We start from the raw sequence: 26,558 nt of genomic DNA on the forward strand, positions 1-26,558 counted from the left end.
ACTCTGATTTATATGACACAAAACATCAGTGCTTCACTCACAAAGCCTGAATTCTCTAGTCTTGAAAATAAAGAGTCTTGTATACAAATGCTTAGAAAATTTAATACCTGTACATGAAAAATCATTCAGAGAAATAATATAGAAATCTTTGCAAAAAATTAATCCTACCTCAGACAAGCCTCTCTGTTCAATTTCATTGATGCAATGCACCACAATAGAAGGGATCATGGGGGACGTTTGAGAGGTGAAGTCAGCCAACACTCCCTAAAAGCAACACAAATTTAATGAATAATATTTCAAAACAACTACCTGAACATTTAGATAAGCCAGGTTACTTGTACATTTGAGTCAAAGTAACTGTATACATCCAAGTGAATGATTGAGTAAACTGTGGACATCATTTACCACAATGGAAACCGAATGGAGCACTTAATCATTGTATTTGAGAATAAATTGGACTAAATGGGTTCTACACAACGTTTTCATATCATATATTTTGATTTTAAATTATGCATTTTTGTTGAAGTCTAGATCATCGTAAATCTCACCTCTCCAATTCTTACAGGCGTTCCTGACAAGGTTGGGATGCAGGGCAGTGGACAGCGATCTCTGCACTCCGGGTGAGACACAACTCTGCAGTCTCGACATTTCAAGGCCAACTTCCCAAATTTGATCCTTTTGCCACAAGGGACACATGACTCAGGTTTGATCACCTACAAAAAAATTGAGAAACAGGTTGGTACTTAGAACACCGTAGTGCTGGTAGAGGGCACTGGATACTATGTTTAAGGTCACAGTACTACATAAATGCATGGCCATTTTCATCTGTATTGCTATGCTGAGCGAGACTGAACCCAAACTGACTATATATGCCTCCGAGAGGCCTCTTCAGAGAACCATGGGTAAAGGCCTGTGACAATTGAGAATCCGTGCTATTTTAAATTAGGCCTCAAGAGATTGGAAATTTCTTTGCTCTCATCTAGCAAGGTACTTAAGGATAGATTACATCTTAAAGTTATAAGAAATCTCAAAAAACATCCTGGGATAAAAAAATAAATTGAAGTCAACAATTCCTGCACAGAGCAAAACAATCAAAAATTGAAATATATAAAAATTTAAATGGAATGAAGTAGAATTCAGAAATACCGTCTTGGAGACAAACTCATGAGTCCTCATCCCTCCATTAGTCTGAGGTGTATTACAGTGATCATATCTGCTGGCGGCTGATGGTGTGCTAGAGGGAGTGTCTGAAATGGCATCAAATTCTTGTTCCTTCAGATTTGCTGCAGGAAAGAAATTGGAAATGTAAAGTCATGGAGAATTCGCATTACATCTGGAAGGGGAGTAGGATTCAAAACTCACTGACACCATCAAGATTCAAATACATACAATTGTCCAAATTTACAGGTGATCTAATAGACCATTGGTAATTCAATTTTCAGCCATTATTAATGTTCTGTAAAATCATAAAATGCGAAAAGTCAACAATTTTAACTCTACTATTAATTAAACTATGTCATCAATAAGTCAGTCTGACAAATTCCCAGTTTGGTTGGGAGCAAGAACATGTCATTCCCAGTTGTTCTACAGTTCCTACAAAATTACAACAGTAAGCAGCAGCATAGTAGCGTTATCAGTAGCCGTGCAGGTCTGTGGTGAGCGTGGCAAGAGATAGATAACAGGTGAACAAGCAAGGTACAATTACTAAATTTATATATAAACTTGTACCGAAATACGGGAAACAACTAATCAGAGGAAACACCAACCTTTCTCAAGCATGACAATTATACCTCAGTTTCTAGGTATGTCAAGCCCATACATCAGACCCAAATTCCCAAGAATTCAAAAGTGGAATGTAATAGAAAGGAAATAAGTATTTTGAGCAGCAAGTAGATCCAACACTCCAGTTTTCAAACTGGCTCTCTCAAATTCAACTGAAAGCTACTCAGTGGGATTAATTTGATCAATTTACATGGCAACCTTTCCATTAAAGGACACAATTCTGAACAGATTTATTAAGTCACATTTTAAAATTACCTAAAAAAACTTTAAAAAATCAATCCACCACTAAAACAGAGTACCTGTGCTTCCCCAATAGTTCAGCTGATTAAAAATGTGACTAATTGATTCCAAGGTAGTGAAAGCACCAAAATCTAACAACTGGCTTGTGCAAAATTCACAGGTTTCATGGGGACAAAACAGTGGTCGTGAATGTCCAAAGCAGCACACATCCCATCCCAAATTAAGGGGTATAATCTGTGCATAATTCCCTTTTCTGCTATGCATTGCATCAACATACTGACCGCCATGCCCCCAACCATCACTTCCAATTGGGAAGGTACACACATATGTCAGGAGAATTGGGCAGAGACAATGCTTTCTTATTTTGGTTGCTGCTTTGCACTACCCAAGGTCATTCTGAAAAGAAAAGCAGCTACTTGGTTGAAGCCTAGCTCCACAAGTCATACCCTGGCAGTTTGTTTAGAGGGTGGAGGACAGGGTTGGTAGCAGTGGTATGAAAGCAGGAAAGACCAAGACGCCATTATAGAAATCCTCTAGCTTATCCAAAAATACCAAACTCTCAGAATACCTGCAACAAAAATCTATGAAACACTTCACAAAACTCAAAGCAAACCCCGCACACTCACAAACAACTGTCAGGAACAGAGTCTTCCATTTCTAACCATAAAGCTGTGACACAGACATTTTGTTAATGGAATTTACCTGTTCGCCGTCTACTTCTCGTCCAGTATGGCACAGTCTCAATTGTGGAAACTGCCTCAATTGGTCCGCCATTATTAGGCAATGTCAGTGTTGTTTTAGCCACAATGGAGTCATTTGCCTGAAAAGATCAGCAAACCAATCACCACCTTGACAGATACTGTTGCCTACAGAATATTATCTTTCTTTATCCCCCGTCCTCTCCCTACCCACATAACCTATTTGGAAACTGCAGTGCACTTTAGTTCTGTACACTTTTGGGATGCACTCCTCTTAAAACAGTGTTTCAAGAACTTGATTCTGAGGTTTCGTTTCAATCAGGTGGCAGACCACTAACAAAAAGCTTGTCAGGGCAGTCAAAGGTTCAAATCCTCATTAATTAGCTGGAAACAGAAATAGCTAAGTCCTCATTGATATGCAAGAGAATAAGAAATTTCAACTGCAGCTTCAAGATGACATACTCATTAGGGGTAGGGTGGGATATTATTGCAGTCAACTGAATGGATCTTTAGTCTTTCAAAAAAAAAATTGTCTTTCAAAAACAATTGCAGAAAAAAATCATTTTACAGTAAAAGTGACACAGTAATACAATTGCCATGTTGTGATCATGAAATCAAAGGTTTTCACCAACAAGGAGGTTTATTTGGAGTTCAGAGCAATGCAATGTTCAGACAAAAAAAAACTCTTTAGAACTGGATGGTGTAGGGGGTTAGACACAGACTTCTCAATGGCAGGTTAAAGCACTGCAACACAGATCTCAAGTGCAGCAATTTCTGGACTCTGGAACCTTTTTATGTAGACTGCACAGGGTCAAGGTGAACTTCCGTCTTGCCCATGGACCAAAATAATTTCTGATGGCCAATCATCCAAGTAAAAATGAGCAGCCATTGACCAGTCAAAAAATGAAACCATTCCCGTGACAGGAAAATTGAACACCCGATTTATTTGGCAAAACTAATGACAGCATGTATAATTAATCCTCTGAAGTGATTATAGCAACATTTAACTTAGTCTATCACAAAATTTAAGGTGATGCTCTACATTTATGAAATTCAAGCTTTCTGGACAATTGATGGAAATCGATATGTCACCTTAAGTGAACATAACAGTTGAATTTGCATAATCCTTCCGTTTCGGTCAAGCAAACTTTCAAAGCAGGGCCCACATTAGTCATCGATAACTGAAGTAATTCAACTGCAGCTGAATGCAATTACAAACGTCCGGACAAGAACCCTAGAATCCCAAATTGCATCACTGTAATAAATGAATGGATATTACCCCTTTATCCAGATTTTCATGCTGCTTTTGTTACTGTCAAGCAACGATGGAAACTAATATTTGTATCCTTACCACACCTATTTCTGTCAAGTTCCATGATCAATTCCCCCCACCCCCGCCCCATTTAAATCAAGCAATTGTACAACTTCTATTTTGATACCGACAATTGTTGCATATCATTTTGGTCACTAATACCCACCTTTTCAGTTGATCGTGACCGTTTAGCCGGTGCTGGTTGGACATCAACAAGAACTCTGGAAGAACGCTGGAAAGCAGGTACAAAGTTCTTTTATACGTAGCCACAATTGATTGATTAACCAGCAAATTATCTGGTACACTGCAACACTGTTTTACATTAGCAAAATATATTGAAGCCTTTTCAGATAAATTAAAATGGCATTGTGTTTGACAGCCATGAGTGAATGTAATTAAGTAGATGCCAGATTAAACAGTTTTTAATCTAGATAAAAACAAATAGTCCCAATTTACATTGTTAACCAGAAATCCATTACTGAAGGCAAAACCAGTTTTAAACAAAATGTCATACAATGAAGAGAAAACACACAAAAGAATGAAATGAAAAGTGCCATTCCTTAGATTTAACATGACAGATAACACAACCCTGAACAGCCTCAATCAAGAGCTTCACAAGCTACAAGTTCATACATATGATTTACAACTGATGTGCTTGCAATACTAATTTCCAAAGAAATTTGCAATAATTAAACAATTGCCTCACTTGTAGGAGGAAGTCTTCAATTTATTTGAAGTAAATGTCTCAAACTGCAGGAATGCACATGGGGACTTAGTTACCATACTTTTAACAAAAATTTAATTGGACTGACTTGATGCACTGTGCCCATTGTTTATGGACAACAACCAAGCCAACTGACTGTACAAACATGTACAGAGTTGAGCCATAACATGAAGAATGAAAGTCTGGAACCTACTCTTTTCTCTCTTTTCTTTAACTTGACAGTCTTAACAATGGAGGAATCCCAGTCCTGCATTAAGAAAAAGACAGTAATTTGATCTCGCAACAACAGTCAAAAAGCAGCAAAACAAAAAAAATTCCACCCTAAACACATTTATGAAAGATTTGCTTGTTATGCTCTTTTAAAATTTAAATACAAATACCAAGCTTGCTAATTAGTTCTGGACCAGTCGTTTAGTGAATCATGATTGGCATTAAAGCACCAGAACAATGTTCACATAAGGTCAAGTTGAAGTGTGGACTAAGACCCAGTTACTTAAGGCTTTTATATCCTCTAACTGTAGGCTGTCCATGTTACATAACCTAATCTATTAGCCAGTTGATGATGCTTCAGAGAAGCCAAGATGGATTGTTCTGAATTTCCTCCTCTCTTGCTGGGGAGTGACAAGCACAATCTTGCTGCCTACCAACTTTGGAAAATAACTCAATGTGGAAATACAGACAGACTCCATATTCTACCAGTCTGCAGCAGTGCACATTGGAGTTCTGACATGCAATGTATTTATAATGAGTTATGACATGAGCAACATTAACACACTACAACCACATTAATCAGGTCAGGGCACCATCCTTTTTTGGTACTAACGATAGCTCTCAAATTTCAGCTTGTTTCAATATTTAAATTCAAAGCAGCAAACCTGTAATCATGATTTTAATAAACCTATGTAACCACTATGTGGAGAATATTACCGAAAAACAAAAAAGACTAAAGGTCAGAAGTTAGCGTGTAAAACATTTTTCTGATTATTTCTACAATGAGGAAAGAACAAGCTGCCATTTACATAGCGCAATGCTCCAAAGGAACAAGTTCACCACAGTTTATTGAAAAACAATTTCCTGCAGAAATTTAAGTCACCTATAATTTTGAACAGGCCATCAAAATTCTGACCACCAATCCTTTTGGGTGAGTACTTTGGAAGGTTATCCAATGACACCAGCTTCTATTCTCCCTCCCCCAGTCTATACAAGAACCTATCCTCCAGCTTCTTAATGCAAAACCTGTTAACCCAAGTCACTGGGCAATCACATTTTCCAGAGAACATTTTTCTGTGCCATTTTGTACATTGGCAATTTGCTTTGCTGAAGAACTCAATTTTGCAATGCAAATAACTGAGCAACAAGGTACCAAATCACTTCAGACTCACTGGCAGTGCTGGACATTCTTCAATCAAGTCCTATTAACATGGTCCCAAGATTACTCAAAAAATACTGTATGAAAAAGGGATTACCATTGAGTCATCAGTCTTGTCGTAACTAATATCGGAGTGAAATGATCCAGACTCATCAATTGTAGACAGTCTAATAAAAAGAGGAAAAATATACAGTAACAATCAACTTTCCCAAAACATTTGACTTACTGCTTTACCTACACTGGCAATACTGTATATCTGAAACTGCACATACGCACCTCCCCAAAGTATCCCAAACACCACCACTTCACCCCAAATAAAAACATTAAAAACAAAGCTTAATCATTTGGTCTCTCTGCACTGAAAATAAATGTCACTTCTTACAGCCTACTACAGAAGATCTCTTTTACTTATTTGCGCTTTCACCTCTGTCAAGGAATCTTTAGGATTGAAGTTAATTGCAAAAGGATGTGGTAACTCATAGCTGGGGCCAAAGTTATGTCAAATGACATATAGAGAAGAGTATCATGCTTTTCAAGGAGCAGGACATTTTAAATGGAGTCACAGTTGCTTTGCAGATAATTGCGGCAGTTAATTTGCGCACAGCTAACTCTCAAACAAAAGACCAGACGAATAATCAGTCCATTCGTTCTGATGACACCGATTGAGGTAGTATTGCTTTGACCAAGTCTCCCTGCCGAACAGAGCTAAAGGATGTTCAATATCCAGTGCAAGAGGCAGAGACCTTCATTTTAAAGATCATATCTTGGACAATGCAGCACTCCCTCAGCATTGTATCAGCCTAGGTAATATGCTCAAGATCTGGAATGGGGGTTGAACACATGCTCACACTCAGAGGTATTAGTGGACATTAGTGAAAAAAAAATTGACACTTTAAATCCTTTAGCACAGATCTGCACAATTTACTGATCAAGTTTTATACAATTCTGTTGCAAATGCTTCATCTAGGACACTAATTGGACTTGGAACCATTCATAAGCAAGAAAACATTACTTGCACAAATACATGTTATGCAATAATGGCTTTGGCACAAGTGTTCTTAAGTAATTTGAGGAAACCCACCAATGTACTTTGAGAGGATTTCCAACTTGACATTAAACCCATTAAGCTGGGGAACTTCACAAGTACTGAATGCTCATGCTCCATGGAACCATTAAAGAAAAAGCAAAATCTGAGGGAAGAGGTCAGCAGAAAAAAAATAGGCTTTTGAGTATGTCTTTCTAAAAGAAAGCATAATCTCAAATAAATTTTTTTTGTTGATATTAAGATACTGGAACAAAGTTTCCACCTTGACAGGGTTGATGCGACCAACATCACTGCAACAAGGATTCAAATGCACCCTGGAGTGGTTATATTTGCAGCAAGAGACAAAAATCAACCTCAAAACCACACACACTGGGAAATTTCTCTCAGCCCCATTTCCTGGGGGCAGATGGCTTCCATATAGGACTGGCTTTAAATGGCACCTCCAGCTATTTCAGCTGTGGGGGAGACAGGGAGTGGGGGTGGGCCGGGCCTTTGCTCTTCATAATTGCAGTTACTGGAGCAGCCAAAGGAGGAAAAAAAAGAGGGAGAGAAGGGAGAGTGGTTATTCAAGAAATTTTATAAAAGGATGCTTGTTTAGAACACTGAAGGTACGCATCAATACTTTCCCAATTATGAAGGTTTACCCTAAAACCAATAGTGCAAACAATTGTTGGGCGACTTAAAAGTACTACCGTCTGTTGGATGCATATCCATTAGAATTTGAGCATTTGGGGTTGAGAAAAGCAAGAGCAGACTTCTGTTCTTCATTTAACTGAATGCTGGTCGAGCCTTCTGTTATGAGGAGCTCTCGGATTAGCTGAATCTGTCGTTCCTTAAATGAAAGAAAGCAATTACTACAAATGGAAAGAACCACTGACTCGTTAAATCAAAGTTTAATGTGGACACAGCTTATGATCATTCTCTCCGTGCACGTGGGCTGGTGAGGATAACATTGCGTTCGGCTACAACAGTCAAACTATCTGCCATTGTCCACACCATCTAAGCTTGCGCATGAAGAATGATCATTGGGGCAAGGTATCAGCTTACTCCTGGACCTCTGCTATGCACTCAATGCCATTAGGGGGAGCGAGAGAAAAAAAAGAATCAAACTAGACTGCACGAGGAAGCCAACAAGGGAAGGAAGTCTTATGTGACACTGTATGCACAGTACTGGCAAATAAACATTGGTGACGTGGGAGACTAACTGGGGAGAAAAATACTTGCAAATGACTACCATGGTTTCTATTTTGCAGTTATTTTCTGAATCTGTACAAGGATTTTTTTAAAAAACTCATTCACAGGAAACAAGGTCAGCATTTGATGGCCATCCCTAATTGCCCTTAGACTGAAGACAATAAAGATAATACTATAGCCTCAATTTATAATGGCGCAAACAAGGTGTATAGGCAGTAGATCACAAGATCATGTCCTAAACTTGCACCTAGCAAGAAAAAGCATGCCCACTTTTACAAGCAGAAAATTGAGGTACAGTAAATCAGAGATAATCCTACATGAAATACTTCTGTCCCCAAATTATGTTTTTGTTTAGAAAAGCAAAGGCTCTGCCCATAGTGCAAATCTTCAAGGCAGGAGAGCTCACCTGCTCATCCAGGACTCAAAAGGCAAGCTTCAATCAAGACATTTGTGCTTCAGTGCCCCTTTTGCGACATCACATTTGGAAATATCTGCCACAGTCCACAACACAAATGCACATTCCAGAAGCAAGAAGCACCATGTTTGTAAGGGGTAATGTTTTTATTAGCATTTCTGCAGAAAGATTAACAGCATCGTTTTCATGAGGTGGCAGGGCTCACAGTACATTAGAACCCTGCCAATTAGCACCATGACATTCAGTGAATAGGAAGGGCTTACTCTCAATTGGCAGTTGAGCACAGGTGTCACATCAGTGACTGACTCATGAAGAAGTCACTTTGTTATGCATTACTCCAGTGACAACTTTATCAGAAACTGGATGGACGTTGTAACAGGCCTACCCTCCAGAACCACTGTTGCTGGGCACACAGGGGAAACCCTTTACAGCAGTGGAACACCCCAGCTGTCTTGGGCACCAAGTAGTGTGGGGAAATAGCTCAAATACAACATTTGCAAAACCTCAAGGGAGCTGTAGAGTTCTTTGAATGAGACCTGTCATAGGACGTGCAGCAAGCCCAAAATGCAGTTTGCCCAATGTTGGAAAAAGTGGTCACGTTCACCACCTTTGTGACAACATACTACTACTTCATTTGGCAGCCATGGGAGCTGCAGGACCTCCCTTCATGAAGTTAACACCTGACATTTACTGTATCATTTGGGACACTTTGACAAGTCTCCTGCAAGACTTAAAGAGTAGCAACGTTGCCCATCTCCCTATTCCACTGCAAACAATGAAGCAATTTTTTCAGATACCTTCACCACCTCTGCATTTTCAGCAAGGTGCAGTCCATTCAATTGTACAATCACTAACTATATATTCTGTAGGCCATCCTCTCGGGGAAAGCCTTTCTTCTGCTTACAGCCTCATCAGGTCGGGCACGAAGAGAAAGCAAGCCACATTATAAAATTGGACAGGGCCCAGCATCAAAGATTAGGACTAAAGTTTTGCATGCACTGTTGCAATATTTTCCTACAGGCCTCATATGTAGCTGGAGAACACACTAGGATCAATAAACTTTGGTGCCATTTGGACTGGACCCTTGCTGTCATCCATCAGCTGCAACCCTTAAAAAACCTGTAATACTGCAGGGCATCTTTCATTAGATATTCCAGGGTAAAGGAAAACATTTTCAGTTACAAAAATTATACATTTAAACTTGCGCTTTAAAAGCATTTTATTTATTTTTACCTTTGAGAAGTTCACATGGTATTCATAATACAAAAACAGGCCATTTAACCCAACAGATTCTTGCTAATATTTATGCTCCACAAACTTTCTCCCACTGCAGATATCCCCAAGCTGTAAAATAACAGTGAAGAATTTGCAAAAATCCTAAGCACAAGGGATAACGTATTAGAGAAACCCATGGGGCTAAAGGCAGACAGATCACCAGGATCCACTAGCCAGCACCCAAGGGTTTTAAAGGAAGTGGCTGCAGAGATAGTGGACCCATTGATTGAAATTTTCAAAGTCACTAAATTCCAGGAAGGTATCAGAAGATTGGAAAACAGCCAATGTGACTGTTTAAAAAGAGAGGGAGACAGAAGGCAAGGAACCGTAGACTAGTTAGTTTAACATCTATTGTTGGCATGATACAAGAGTCTGTATTCAAAGAGGAAATAATAAATCATTTAGGAAAGTTGAATACAATCAAACCTAGACAACATGGTTTCATGAAAAGGTAGATCATGTTTGACAAATTTGCACAAATTCTTTGAGGATATAACAGGGAGAGTTGATAGAAGGGAACTTGCAGATACAGTGCATTTAGATTTCCAAAAGGTATTTGACAAGCTGCCACACAAGAGGTTGGTGCATAAATTAAGAGCCCAAGGTATTCGAGGAAGTGTGCTGGCATGGATTGAAAACTGGCTGTCACATAGAAAACAGTGTTGGAATAAATGGGTCCGAGTCTGTTGGTGGCGCTCCATGGACTAAGTCATAATTTGGCTTTGGTCCAGGCACTTTTCAATCTATTATTTACCACCCTTTACTAAGTCTTTTAAAATACTGGCACAAGTTTAATCTTGATTTTTAACTGTGAAAATGACCACCAGATCTAAAGCCTCTGCTAATGGTAAAGGTAGTGGAGAACAACCTACTTTGGAAGCTATTTCTAATCTGGACAGAAAGTTTGATCGGAGCTTTGCCGAATTGAAGTCTATTTTAAAAGACTTTGAAGAAAAGCAAAATATTCTTATCCAGGAGAATGCCAAACAAAGGCAATTAATTGCTGAACTCAACCAAGTTGGTAAAGAGAGAGATGCCAAACTCCACTCACTTGAAAAAGCCTTAATTACGACCAAGCAAAACCTGGAAAAGCAACAACAGAGGATCAGCAACCTGGAAGGACGCAGCAGGAGGAAAAATTTAAGGATCATCAATTTTCCAGAAAATACCGAGACTGGTAACCCTACGGAATTCTTCTCTAATCTTTTGGTCGATGTTTTTTGGTTCCAAAATGTTCCCTCTTCAGCCCATTTTGGAGAGGGCTCACAGAGCATTAAGATCTAAACCTGCTCCGGATCAAAAACCTCGGCCAGTAATACTGAGATTCCATTTTGTCAGCGTCAAGGAGCTCCTGATTCGTACTGCTCGTAGACGTGGCATGATTCAATTTAAACAATGGAAGTTTCGAATGGTTGAAGATTACACCCCAGAAGTTATGAAAGAAAGGCTGACCTACAAACCAATTATGGCTCATCTTTATCAAAGCAATTATCATCCTGCATTACTATTCCCAGCAAGGCTGCGAATTACACTGCCTGATAAATCTTGTAAATGGTTTAAATCTATTCAAGAAGCTGAGAATTTTCTTTTGAATTAGCTTTTAATTTTAGAAGCTAAGAAATTACGGAAGAGACAGTGTTTTTCCTTTGATTTACTACCTACTTGCTTTATTATCTAATTAATTTTTAGATTTAAACCTTTCTTTTTTCTTCTTTTAATATTTTCAATGTCTTGTTTTAATAACAATTAAGAATTTAACAAAATAACTGATCGTTTGCTTTCTTTTCGAAATAATTATTAAACTGTATTTTTTAATTGTCGGCTGTTAACGCCCTTTGGCTCCGTTTCAATCTCACAACTATGTTGTGAGTTCGTTATCTCTGTTTGTATTATGTTGTTCATTTTAAGACAAAACATGGGTGGTTTATATATTTTTTCAATTTGGACTATTGCCACCAATAGAACAGGGGTTAGTTCAATTAGAGGGTAGCGTACTGGTTACCTATTGGCCAGTTTTCGGGCTGTTGGGGGAGGGGGGGTAGGGTTCTTTTTACGTTTCTTTTCTTCTGGGCTAAACTACAAATTTTTCTAAATTGTCGTCACATCCCTTTCCTCTGAATATTTTTTTTACTTCTTCCTGTTGGTAAGACTTGGAAATATTAAGATTAACCCTTTACATACCAATTTTTTTTTAATCTGTTAAAATGGATAAGACTATTAATTTTATTTCATGGAATGTTAATGGCTTAAGTAATCCATTTAAATGTAAGAAGATTTTTAAAGTTTTTCATAGACTAAATGCTCAGATTATTTTCGTTCAGGAGACTCACATCAGGAAGAAAGATAACCAACGTTTTTTTAGATTTGAGGGGTCAATGGTTCCATTCGAATTCACAAAGGTGAAAGGAGCTTCTATTTTTATAGACTCCTCAATTTCGTTTGTTCATCATGAGACAATATCAGACCCAAATGGTAGATTTTTATTAATCACTGGTCTGCTTCATAATAAAAAAGTTGTTATGGTTAATGTTTATGCACCCAATGTAGATCACCCTGAATTTTTTTAAACATCTATTTGCATTTTTTCCTAATTTAAATGAATACACTCTGATTATGGGTGGAGATTTTAACTGTTGTCTAAACCCTTCCATGGATAGATCTGTATCAAATCCTGCACTTCCAAACAAATCCGCTGTCTTTATTAATTCCTTTTTAGTTGAATCTGGAATTTTAGATGCTTGGAGATTTCTACATCCATATGATAAAGAATTTTCATTCTTTTCTCATGTTTACCATAACTACTCGAGCATTGATTATTTTTTTATTGATGCTAGATTAGCTCCATTACTATGGACTGTAAATACGATGCAATTGCCACCTCTGATCATGCACCATTGATTTTATCAATTAAATTACCAGATGTATCCTTTGATGTCAGACAATGGCGATTTAATCCTTCTCTATTACAAGACTCAGATTTTATCCAATTTATCAAAGAACAGATTTCATTTTTCTTTTTAACTAATTTTACTGAAAAAATTTCCAGTGGGATAATATGGGATACTTTTAAAGCATATATCAGTGGTCAAATTATTTCATATTCCGCTGGCTTGAAAAAATGAACTAATAATGAAATACGTATATTGGTTGACAAGATTAAAGAAATCGATAAAAAATATTCTGATACTCCGAATCTGGAGCTACTTTATCTAAACGTCAGATTAATAAAATTTGTAAACCAGATGGTACCTACACGATAGATCCTGTTCAAATCAACAAATCCTTTCAAGAATTTTATTCTTCTTTATACCAATCAGAATCCCCTGAGGATCCTACATCAATGTATGAATTTTTAAGAGATCTGAAGATTCCCCAACTATCTTTAAATGAACGTTCTACATTAGATGCTCCCATTTCGGAGGAAGAAATAAAGAAAGTAATATTTTCAATGAACTCGGGTAAAGCACCCGGCCCTGACAGATATACAGCTGAACTTTTTAAATCCTTTCTGATATTCTTGTTCCCTGGTTAGCCAAAATTTTTAAAGATGCCCTATCAGTGGGTAAACTACCACAATCTTTCTATGAAGCAACTATTTCTTTAATTCTTAAAAAGGATAAAGATCCCACTGATCGTGCATCTTATAGACCTATTTCTTTATTAAATGTAGATTCAAAAATATTTTCCAAATATTGGCCTTTAGACTGGAAAAGGTTCTCCCACAAATTATCTCTGAAGACCAGACAGGATTTATTCAGAATCGTTATTTACATTTTAATATTAGATTAATGAATATTATATATACCCCTTCATCCCAAATTCCAGAATGTGTTGTTTCACTAGATGCTGAAAAGGCGTTTGACAGAGTCGAATGGGAATATCTATTCACTACACTTCAAAAATTTAATTTTAGCCCTAAATTTATATCTGCGATTAAAATGATTTATTATACACCTATGGCTTCAATACTTACTAATAATCAAAGATCTCCTTTGTTTAGGCTTTTTCAAGGTACTAGACAAGGTTGCCCGTTAAGCCCTTTATTATTTGATATTGCTTTAGAACCCTTGGCTATTGCACTTCTGGACTCTTCAAATGTATGCGGCATTACTCACGGACAGATGATTCATAAGATATCTCTCTACGCCGATGACCTGTTACTTTATATTTCTAATCCAGATGAATCTATCCCCGTAGTATTATCACTACTAAATCAATTTAGTGTTTTTTCTGGCTATAGATTAAATCTTAGTAAGAGCGAACTTTTTCCATTGAATATGCAAACCCCAATTTATAGCCAATTACCTTTTAGATTGGTAACTGACTAGTTTATGTATTTAGGTGTTAAAATTACCAAGAAACATAAGGACTTATTTAAAGCTAATCTATTGCCTTTAATTGACCATGTTAAACAATTATTTACTAAGTGGTCTCCACTGTCTTTATCATTGGTAGGCCGAATTAATGCGATTAAGATGACTATTTTACCAAAATTTTTATATTTATTTCAAGCGATTCCAACTTTTGTCCCGAAATCTTTTTTTGACACTATTGATTCTAAAATTCTTTCATATATTTGGCAGAATAAAAACCCAAGGTTAAGTAAGAAATATTTACAAAAATTAAAAAAAGGATGGTGGTTTGGCCTTGCCTAACTTTAGATTATACTATTGGGCAATTAATATTAGATATTTAATTTTTTGGATACAAGATTCTGATGTAATTCAATTTCCCAAATGGGTATGCCTTGAGCACCAATCAGTTCTTGACTTTTCCATAGAACCATACAGCACAAGACAGGCCCTTCGGCCCACCATGTTGTGCTGTCCATCAAACCACCCTCACACTACCTAACCCTTTCCTCCCGCATATCCCTCTATCTCACATTCCTCCATATGCCTATCCAACAAGCTCTTGAACCTGTCCAATGTATCTGCCTCCACCACCACCCCAGGCAGTGCATTCCATGCACCAACCACTCTCTGGGTGAAAAATCTCCCCCCTGACATCTCCCCTGAACCTCCCACCCATAACCTTAAGGCCATGCCCTCTCGTCTTGAGCACTGGTACCCTGGGAAGGAGGCGCTGACTGTCTATCTATTCGTCTCAATATTTTATATACCTCTATCATGTCTCCTCTCACCCTCCTCCTTTCCAGTGAATAAAGCCTTAGCACCTTAAGCCTCTCCTCATATTCAATACGCTCTAATCCAGTTTCTATTTTAGGTGCTTCACTCCCTTTTGCACTTACCAAGTTAAGTAAACATACGACTAACCCAATTGTTAAACATACATTACGAATATGGTTTCAATTTCATAAATTTTTTGGATTGAATAAATTTAATTTGTCAAGTCCCATTCAATCTAATTTTTTCCTTCATCCATCTAGAGCTGACTCAGCTTTTTCCATATGGAAAAGAAAAGGAATAGTATGTTTTCGGGATCTATTCATTGATAACCGTTTTTCATCTTTTGAACAATTGTCTAATAGATATAATTCACCTAGATCACACTTTTTTTTGATATTTGCAGATTAGAAATTTTAAAAAAACTACTATACCCTCTTTTCCGACACCTTACAAAATTGAAACTACGGAAAAAATTTTAGGTCTTAATCCTTATCAGAAGGGCTTGATAGTAATAATTTATGATTTAATTATGAAAATACGTCTAGAATCATTAGACAAAATTAAGAATGAATGGGAAAGTGAACGCCAGACATCTATACCTATAGAGACTTGGAAGAAAATTCTTCATTTGGTCAATTCATCTTCAATGTGTGCCAGACACTCGTTGATACAGTTTAAGGTAGTCCATAGGACCCATATGTCCAAAGATAAGTTAGCTCGTTTTTAATCACCATATAAATCCTATATGTGATAGATGTAAATCGAATGTGGCTTCTTTGACACATATGTTTTGGTCCTGTCCTCTTCTGGAAAAATATTGGAAAGACATTTTTAACATTATTTCAAACGTATTGAAGATTGATTTACAACCTCACCCTATCACTGCAATTTTTTGGATTACCAAGGATAGAGTCTGGCCATTTATCTCCTTCCGCTAACCGTATGATTGCTTTTGTTACATTAATGGCCAAACGATCCATTTTGCTTAAATGGAAGGATCCAATACCCCCTACTACTTTTCAATAGTTTTCTCAAACTATATCATGTTTAAACTTGGAAAAAATTAGGAGTGGTACTGTTGATCCTTCACTTAAATTTGAAGATATTTGGAGTCCATTTATTCAATATTTTCACGTGATGTAGATCCCCTTTCAATAACTTTCCAACTTGGAGGAACGGACTTGATGACATAATATTGCTCTGTTTCCACTGAGAAATTTTAGCCCAGTTTCTCTCTCTTTTTTTTTGTTGTTTGTTTTTTTTTTAAAAAAAGTTTTTTTTTGTTTAGTTTATATTGTTTATAATTTTTTTTATTGATTTGGGTTTTTTTTTAAAGTTTATATAATAAATCTTTCTTTCCTTTCTTTTATATTATATTAATTTACTAAGAGATCATTGGATCTACAGATTTTTTTTATATTTTATTGCTCTTTATGATTATATATGCTATGATTGTTATCCTGATCTCTTTGTATTACATGTATAAATATTGATGCTATATATTAATCTGTATTAAGTTGAAAACTAATAAAAAAAGATTGAAAAAGGAATAAATGGGTTCTTTTCAGGCTTGAGGGATTTAACTAGTGGAGTATCCCAGGGATTGGCCTTTGGCCCTCTATTTTATTTTTTTTTATTATTCACATTAATGACTCAGTGGAAGGAATGAAGTGCAAGGTTTCCAAGTTTGTCAATGATATATATTAAAAAAATCAGTAGAAGGGCACATTATAGAGAGTCATAGAGCAATACAGCACGGATGCAGGCCCTTCAGCCCAACAAGTCCATGCCGATCGCGGTGCCCACCCAGCAAGTCCCAATTTCCTGCATTCGACCCATATCCCTCCCCTCCAAGTACCTATCCAAGTGCTTCTTAAATTATACTGTTCTACCTGCCTCAACCTCAATGGCAGCTCGCTCCATATACTCATCACCCTCTGTGTGAAAAAGTTGCCCCTCAGGTCCCTTTTAAATCTTTCCCCTCTCACCCTAAACCTATGCCCCATTGTTTTGGTCTCCCCTACCCTGGTTGTGAGGAGGACATTGCAGAATCACAACAGGATAGAGATAGATTGAGTGACTGAGCAAAAACCTGGCAAATGGAGTTTAATGTGGGGAAGTACAAGGTTATGCACTTGGGTATGAGGAATCAAGAGGTAGATTACCACCTAAATGGAGCGAGATTGCAAATGAGTGAAGCTCAGAGGGATCTGGGTGTTCTAGTGCATGAATCACCAAAAGTTAAGCAGACAAACGGCACGTTGGCCTTCATTGCGAAGGAGTTGGAGTTTAATAATGGGGAGGTTTTGTTACAGTTTTCCCAGAGTGTTGGCGAGGCCACCCCTGGAATACTGTGCACACCTGTGGGCCTCTTACCTAAAAAAGATATAGTACCATTCGAGGCAGTCTAAAGGAAATTCACCAGGCTAATTCTTAACAAGACAGACTACAGTTTGGGTCTGTATTCCTCAGAGTTTAGAAGAATGAGGGGTGATCTTATTCAAACATACAAGATCCTCAGGGGACACGACAGGATAGCTATTGAGACATTTTCACTAGTGGACAAGTCACAAACGCGGGGACATAGGTGCAAAATAAGAGGCTGGTCATTTAAAACTGAGGCGCACAGAAACTTCTTCTCTCAGTGGGTGATGAATTCTCTGGACTTTTCTGCTCTCCCAAGGGCAATGGAGACCAGACATATTTAAGGCAGAGATGAATCAATATTTCAAAGATCAAGGAATTGAGGGTGTTTGGGACTTAGAACAGAAGTTGAGGCCAACAAAGATCAGCCATGATCATGCCTGATCCTGCTCCAATTTTCTCGTGTTCACTGCCATTCATCTTATTGCAAGTCAATTCTTCTATTCCTTTTTCCCCTCATGTTTCTCACAATAGATTTATCAGTAACCATCTTGTATTTATGGCTCCAAATTCTAGTCCTGCCCACAGGTGGAAACATCTCTACTTGATCCCAATAAGCCTTTCCATAATTTCAAAAATCCTTCCTTAATTTCCTCTTTCTGCTGCTTGCCCACTTATATCCTAGGCATCTAATTTTCGTACACTCTTCAGCATCTCAAATCCTTTTCATAATCTGGAAGCCACAACAGTTCACAATACCAAGTATGGTCTAACTTCTCTGCCTTTCAATTATCCCTTTAGAAATAAACCTAGTGCTCGACGTGATGCAAGCCTATTCACTGTCAAGGAAAATACTGCTTTCAGGATTGGTACTTTGCCACTAACTGAAGAAAGCACATCATGTGGTTACTTCAAAGCCGTTGTACAACACTTCCAGCTTTATTACAGATCTGATTACCGGAATGAATGGCTGTTTACACTTGACACTGTCTCAGCGAGTAAAGGTGATACTCAGTTATAGATCAGTTCAGAAGAACCCACACTGCACGGCACCTAACTTGTTTTCTTTTAGAAAAAAAAATCTTGTTTTATTAACCTACATCATTTCTTTTAGTGATTTCTGTTTCTGTATCCCATTAAGATGCATCATCTCCAGATTCATACGGCATTTCCTAGCAAACATAAGGAATATATCATAGGGAATTGCAGTGCCTATATTAGAGAATTGAAACTTCCATCAATATTATTCATTCACACTGTAAAGCATCTATTTAGTGTACAGAAAAGCAGAAGGGATGTCAATAGCATTAAAATGTTTTGAATTTTGTTTATTGCTTCAGTGCAAAGTACAGCTACAGAAATCTTAGCAGGAATCACCAGTGGAAAGGACAGTAGGACTAACTTTTCAAGTCAATTGCCAACTGCAAAAAACTACACATCCAAAACATTAACTTCACTATTGTCTGCATGATTGTTGTTGACTTGTTTAACAGCTGCAGAAGTTCACTTTTTGGTTCTGATTTCTAGCAATTGTACATTTCCTGTTCTTTTCAATCATACTGAGGCAGACAAACCGAGGTGAAAACAGGAACAGCATATGGCACTGATAGCCTTCATCTTTCCAATTATGAAGCCATTAGGAAAATTAGAAAGATAGAAATTGCATTCATTTAAGCATCCATCACATCTTCAGGCCATCTCAAAGTGGCCAACATCCAATGCAATATTTAAGTGGGATCACCACTTTGGCAAATGCAGGAGCCACTTTGCGCTCAATGAATCTCCAGCAGAAAATGCAATTGTCAATCTGAAATAAACAATATTGACTGAACGTCGAATTTAGTCGGGATGTTAGAATTCCTTCGCTGGTTTTTGAACAATACAATGGAAGCTGAACAAGCATCTTGATGTTTTATTCAAAGGAAACAACTTTATGCTTAGTACTCAGTACTGCATTGCAGTACCATCCTATAGCAAGGCTTCCATTTCAGTCAAATGATTGCAGTTGGAGTGTCACCAACTGAGTCAAGTGTATAAAAAGTGTGAAATGGGTCAAGGAAATATGCAAAAACACTATGCTCCAATGCTTAACACCTCAGTCAGGTAGAACTATACTTAACATCTCAATTATGCTGCCAAAAAAAATGGTTTTAATACAAAACAAAGCCCACGATATAGAACTCTCAGCCTTTGGGCAAATTGAAACTAGTATCATCTATACACAAACATGCAAGGCAACCACTGTGCACCCAATGAATCCATCAAATGTCAATGGACAGCAAAATGTGGCTTGCTGACATAGAATATATTACCATTTCATGAAGTTCTTTCATATTCCATAACCCACAAGTAGACTTGGGTCCAGTAGTGTTACTCTGCACATGTTGACCAGTTGATTTTATTATGTGCAACTTCAGAGATAATGGGAGACAGCTGAACATTTTGCAGTAAACAAAAAGCAACAAGATGCTGGAGGAACTCAGCAGGCCAGGCAGCATCCGTGGAGAAAAGCAGATTGTCAATGTTTCTGGGCAGGACCCTTCTTCAAGACTAAGATAGGAAAAGGGGAAGCCCAATATATGGTGGTGATTGGGGGGGGGGGGGGGGGGGGGGGTGGGAGAGGTAACAGAGCAGTGATAGGCAGACAAAAGAGGGGAGGCAGGGTGGGCACAAGGTGACAATAGGTAGATGCAGGTAAGAGATAGTGGGGAGATAGGCAGACGCGGGGGAGGAGGGGAGAGCAGATCCACCAGGGGATGAGTCAAAGGTAAGGAGACACCAGCATCTTCTTGTTTTTTCATCTATGTTCCAGCATCTGCAGTCCTTTGTTTCTCTATTCTACAGTAAACCTCTTGGCACCCCAAAGCCTTCCCACCATCTACAAAGCACATCAGGAATCCTCTCCACTTTACTGAATGAGTGCAAGTCCATCATCACCCAGGACAAAGCAGCCTGCTTCACCGAAACCACATCCAGCACCCCAACATTCACTCCCTTTACCAACTGCACACTAATAGTGTGCATCATCTACAAGATGCACTGCAGCGACTTACCAAGGTTTCTTCAATGCTGCATCCCAAACTTGTGACTTCTAACACCAAGGAAAAGGACAGAAGGAACATGAGAACTCTGCCAATGCCATGACACATACCACCTAGAACTGGAAATATATTGCTGATCCTTGTTCATTGTTGGGTCTACATCTTGGAACTCCCTTCTCAAAAGCACTGTGGGAGTACCATCAAAAAAGAATTGCTGTGGTGTAATCTCACCACTACATTCGAAGGCAATTCAGGATGGAAATAAATGCTGACCTTGCCAGTGACGCCCACCTCTCATGAAGGAATAAAAATGCTAGCGCACACCCAAATTAAAGATGTGGGTTTTGGTGCATGGTGGCAGGTCAAGGCAAGAGAGGATTTAAAAAAAAACTCACTGCAACAGTGTAATGCGATGTGCAAAGCTGCTTCAATGTTATGAGGTGCCTACATCATCTAATTGTTAATTCTCTATGTAGAAAGGAAGAAACCTGTTGGCTTTTAGAACCGGTAGCTTAAAGCGCAAATTTACAATCATCCAGACATACCAGCCGCTCACACTCAGTTTCTGCCTTCTGACGACGTTTCATCTCCACATCAACTTGGTTACGAGCGTGCTTCAGCTTGACATCAAGGGCACTCCGCTCTGTTTCAGCTTTGGTTAGGCACTCCGTAGCACGGGACAGTTCCAGCTGAGACTTTTGCCATTTTCGTCGGCACTCTTCAAAGTTTTTAGCTAACTGAATAAACTCTGCAAGGAAATAACCACAGATATAACTGCTTTCCTTTTTTTGTTTAAGAAACAAGTTTTTGCCAAATTCAAGACTATTGTCATTAATAAGAAACTTCCCTCTTGATGCTATGTTATGTTGATAGAAATTTGGCATCAAAGCTATCTGAAAATTAATTTACCATTTTATTCCTGAAAAGGAAGAGGTTAAAGTATGTAAAATCTGACTGAATACATCTCCTGGATGCAACATAAACATCCCTTGTCATTCTGCCTTTGACTCTTTCAAGTTTATGTCACCAATTCTACCAACTTCTACCCCCTAAACTTTTCAAGCCCAGCTACTTGAAAAGGTAAACGCGAAGGGTCATTCCAGCTCACTGGTACAAGTCCACAGATCCAAGGTGAGTAGGGTCATAAACAGATACATTCAAACCACCAGGGCCCAAAATATTCTAGGAGAAACCCTGTCACATACACAGCAGAAGCAACTATTGGGGGTTGGGGAACAAGTATTAAAAACTAATTTGTCACTGGTTTGAAAACCAGCATGTGGATGAATAAGAGCACATCAGATAGGACCACTACACAAGCACACTAAGACAATGGGAGTCATTTGGTTTAAACAAATGAAAAGTTGAGCAATAGCGAGAAAAATGAGTTTATTAACTGTATTCAACTGTTGACCAGGCTTTCAGGACTGAGTGGAAGAGAAATTTCTGAATCAAGCAACACAGGCAGGAAAGTGCACTGGAGATAGAGAATCAGCCATGAATTTGTTGAAGGCAGTCAATTTCAAGAAGCCATACAGCTTATCTTTGCTCTTATTTCTTCTGTTCTTAAGGCACGAGAAAGTTAATGATATAAACACAATTTAATACAAGTTACGAACATATTCAACTGGTATAAACAAAGACAATGAGATGTGACATGAGAAATATTAACAATTAAAATTCTTACATTTCAGAAGAATGAATTACTTTCATACTCTAAGCATTTTGAATGGATTACAGGGCTTCATGAAACACGGCCATGCAATTCACTAAACCAGGATGGAACCTATCCCATTGATTTTACGCAACATACTTTCTAGGTATCCCATAAACAAGGTGCACAAATGCACTGATCACTACTGTATTTTATTATGACCAAAGTAAACATGCTTACGGGGTTCAATTCCTTCATTTAGTATTTCCATCTGTCTGAGCATCTGTTCGAATGAGCCACGCAGAGTCACCATTGTGGATTCCATTGTCCTGAGATTAAAGCATTCATGTTACAAAGTAATACAATCACAACAATGATATAGCTTTCATTATGAAATACCTCCTCGCACACATTAGGATCATAGGGAGAGCAAACGAAGAGTCAAGTCTTAGAAATAATACTTGCTGTGGATAAAGGGGAACTGGTGGATCCAATATCTTGAGCTTCCCAGAAGGCATCTGATAATCTTTGATGTGGCATCTTGTTACAAAATATAAAAGCTCATGGTGTTGGAGGTAACATTGACATGCGTAGAAGACTGGCTGGCTAACTGGAAACAATTGGCATAAATGGATCCTTTTCTGGTTAGCAAGCTACAATGAGTGGTGTGGGATAAATGCTGGGGTCTCAAGTTTTTACAATTTTTAAAAGGCAGGGCCACTAAATTTGCTGATGACACAACAATAGAATACGACAATGAAAAAAAAGAGTAGGCCACATCTCCATTATTCAAAACCATGGCTGATCTATCTCAGGACATCTCTGAATTCCCTTAACATCCAGAAATTTATTAGTCTGTATTGAATTAACTGAATAACTTAGACTTGATAGCTCTTCAGTGTAAAGAATTCTAAAGATTCACTAGCATCTGCAAAAAGAAATTTCTGATCTCACTCCTAAATGGCAAAATTGCCCATTTTGGTAGGAAAAATGGGAGAAAAAAAACTATCACCTATTCTGAGACTGAGCCCACATTTTAGACCTCAGCCAGGGTAAACATCCTCCCGACATCCAGCCTGTAGAGCCCTTCAAGAATTTTATAAGATTCAATGAGATTGCCTCTCATTATGTCCTCTTCCCTACTAATAATCTCACCAGTTTTGTGTTGACTGCAAACTCAAATATGGCATTTGGTCCCCTCAGCCTAATTGCTAATGTAGATTGTGAATAGCTGGGGCCCAAGCAATTATCCCTGCAGTACCCCAATGAGTTAGAGCCCCAGAACAATTGGTTTATTCCCATTCTCTCTCCAATAACCAATTTTCAACCCCTGTTGGTATAGTATTCAACTCTGCATGCTCAAATTTGATTGGCCAACTGTCTGAATGGTACCTATTGAAAGCCTTCTGATAATGCAAATACACCACATCCACTAGTCTCTCCTATTAATTCTACATCCTTAAACAACTCCAGTAGACCAAACAGGATTTCATCATTTTATAAAGTAAATTCATACCAACTCTGCTCGGTCCTATTATTCCTTCATTATTGATTCCAGCATTTTTCCTACCACTGACATTAGGACATGTCAGAAAACAAGCTGTGAATAGGACACAAAGAGGCTGCAAAGGGATATCAATAGGTTAAGCCAGTGGGCAAAAATCTGGCAAATGCAAGACTAATGTGGGAAAATGTAAAATTGCCCATTTTGGTAGGAAAAATAAAAAAAATAACAGATCTTTGAGATGCAGAGGGACCAGGGTGTTCTAATGTTTGATTCACAAGAGGCAAGAATGCAGGTAAAGTACAAAAGTTGACAGAATGTTTGAGAGAGGAATTAAACACAAGAGTACAGGGCTTCAGTTGGAAAGGACGTTGATGAGGCCATATCTGGACTACAGTGTACAAAAACGGTTGAGATTCAAGACTTTCTTTCAGATGGTGAGTGTCTTTTAACTCTCTTCCTCAAAAGATCGGTGGAATCAGAGTCTTTGAATATTTTTTTATAGCAGATGTAAATAGACAGATGCAACTTGATACAAGCAGATGTAACTTTATAATTAAGGGGCTTAAAGTATACCACAGGTAGGTGGGAATGCAGAGTTGAGATTACAACCAGATCAGCCATGATCTTACTAAATGGTGGGCAGTGTTAAGGGACCAAGGGTCCTACTGCTGCCCCTAATTTGCATGTTCTTCAAAAGACTTCATTTTCAAATAATAACATTTAAAACATGGTCAAGCAGATCACTTCTTGCAGTCTCTTTCATCTGCTGGAAATCAACAGTTGGCTAGAACTCTCAAACTCAAGATAGTCAGTTTAACTGACTTAAAATAAAAACTCCAGATGTTCCCTTGAAAAAAAAATTATAATATGGCTGACTGCCCAAAGTTGGAGACCACAGCTGTTCAACGTCACCGTCCTCAGATGCAGGAACCCAAGCTCAGGGCGAGGAATGACAAGAACACCATAGAGTATTAACTTTATTAAAAAAACTAAAACAGCAAGTCATTCCTGTCAAGATTTCAGCCCTACTAAGAGAACACAGATTTGATGAGATGGTAACAAATATATTATGAAAGACTAACTTTTGCATGATCACAAATAATCAAAGTTTGAGAAATAATTTCCAAAAGCAACTCAAGGATCCCAGATGAACTGGATCGGCTACAATGCTACCAGTAACACAAACCAATGGGATCAGTGGATGATTCATTTACTTTTTTAAAAAAAATCATCCTGTTTCTAACAGCAGCACACTTTTACCAAAGACAACCCTAGCTTAATAAAAAAAGTTGCCAAAACGTTCAAACTGCATGAAGCAATCCTGTCAACTGCTCAAATATACAACAGTACTGAATGACAATTGGACTGAAGCCCAAGTTAAATTGCTAACTGATGGAAAACTGCACTCTACAAGGATGTGCAATTGGTGCCTCTTACATGCCACACAGAAGAAACATTCTTATTCAAGTCTGCAACGGGCACAGAAAATAAAGTGGTCAGCAAATCCACAGAAGTATTAAATAGTGCATCCAACAATGACAGTCTTCATGCGGTGCCCATCCAGTGGGATACGGCTCCATCAGAACTAAAACAAGTATAAAGTGAAATTTCCCCATCGTGACAGCAAGAATCAAAACTGCCAATTTATAATAATTTTGGTCTGTGTTACGAGATGGTATATCCTTCTACCACCTACCCAACCTTCCCTCCTCGCTCCCTCAGCCCACCCTACCCCACACAACATGCCCTGCCACCTGATCTTCACACTAACTGGAGCCCGAATGACAGCCCCATCTGTGAACCGGGTTAAGAGGGTAGATTACGCTGGATTTTGCTGGCAGAGAGGACCATCCCTGCAGTCATCCCCCAGCGTGGCTCAACAACGGTGCATAATGAGACGCCGCCTGGTCATCAGTGCAACGGGATGGTGGAGGGATGGGATGGGGGAGGTCAGCGAAGACTGCGGACGCCGGGTCCTTACCGGTGGCGAGGAGACAAACACCAACCGAGAAAGCCAAAGGCCAATGCACCAGTCACAACAGCAACTGCCGCCCTGGGACAACAGCCCCGGAGCAAGGACAGAGCGCCGCGGAAGGCCGGCAGCAATCGGCGACTACTTTTTTTTTAAAGAAAAAGGAACTTTTTTCTTTCCCACCCCGACGCAGCGGGTAGATGACACAATTTCCATCCCTCAGCAACCCCATACTTACCAGCCCTGCCAGACTCCGCTGCCTGCTACTCTCCGCCCGCCCTGCTCTAACGCTCCACCGGTTCTTTTTTTCGCGGCGCGATTTGAAATCTCCCCAACGGCCAATCAGGACGACGCTGCTCCGCGAAGCCCGCCTCGGCGCCGCATGACGTCACAGCACACTTCAAAGGCGGCGGCCGCAAGAAGGCGCTGGGAAGTTGGTTGAGGTGTATTAGTTATGTGGATAAAATGTTCTGACAGGTACTTAAGATTCATTCTCTTAGGATAGAGAGAAACTGTTCTCATTGGTGGAGGGAATGTGGAATGAAGGTGACTGGTGAAAGTACCAAAAGTGACATGAGGAAGAACTTCTTCACACAGCAAATGATTGGGGTTTGACGTACTGCTGGGGTGTTAGTGGAAGGGGATTCAATGGTAGTGCTCAAAAGACAGCTTGGTAAGTATCTGAAAGGGAAAACATTGCATGTTGTGGGGAGAAGGAGGGGAGTGGGAATAACTGGATCTTACATAGTACTGGTAGAGACTTAATAGATCAAATGGCCCTTTTCTGTGACTATTCTGTCATGCGACCACCTGCTCCTTCCCTTCTCCACCCCACCC

General features: G+C 38.7%; 1 protein-coding gene across 1 annotated transcript in view; it reads right to left on the reverse strand.

The window, feature by feature from the left end:
- The window catches only part of racgap1 (Rac GTPase activating protein 1), a 39,454-nt gene extending 13,429 nt beyond the window's left edge, over positions 1-26,025 (reverse strand). Inside the window, exons 1-11 of the mRNA XM_052009514.1 lie at positions 25,960-26,025; positions 22,483-22,571; positions 21,134-21,336; positions 7,863-8,002; positions 6,223-6,292; positions 4,950-5,003; positions 4,199-4,264; positions 2,725-2,842; positions 1,147-1,283; positions 549-713; positions 169-264 (exon numbers count right to left, since the gene is read on the reverse strand). Of these exons, the coding sequence (XP_051865474.1) occupies positions 169-264; positions 549-713; positions 1,147-1,283; positions 2,725-2,842; positions 4,199-4,264; positions 4,950-5,003; positions 6,223-6,292; positions 7,863-8,002; positions 21,134-21,336; positions 22,483-22,567 (1,134 nt within the window). The 5' untranslated portion in view covers positions 22,568-22,571; positions 25,960-26,025. The remainder of the gene's footprint in view (positions 1-168; positions 265-548; positions 714-1,146; positions 1,284-2,724; positions 2,843-4,198; positions 4,265-4,949; positions 5,004-6,222; positions 6,293-7,862; positions 8,003-21,133; positions 21,337-22,482; positions 22,572-25,959) is intronic.
- Between the last annotated feature and the right edge of the window lie 533 nt (positions 26,026-26,558).

The sequence above is a fragment of the Pristis pectinata genome, chromosome X, assembly GCF_009764475.1.
Source record: "Pristis pectinata isolate sPriPec2 chromosome X, sPriPec2.1.pri, whole genome shotgun sequence".
In the NCBI taxonomy this organism is placed as follows: Eukaryota; Metazoa; Chordata; class Chondrichthyes; order Rhinopristiformes; family Pristidae; genus Pristis; species Pristis pectinata.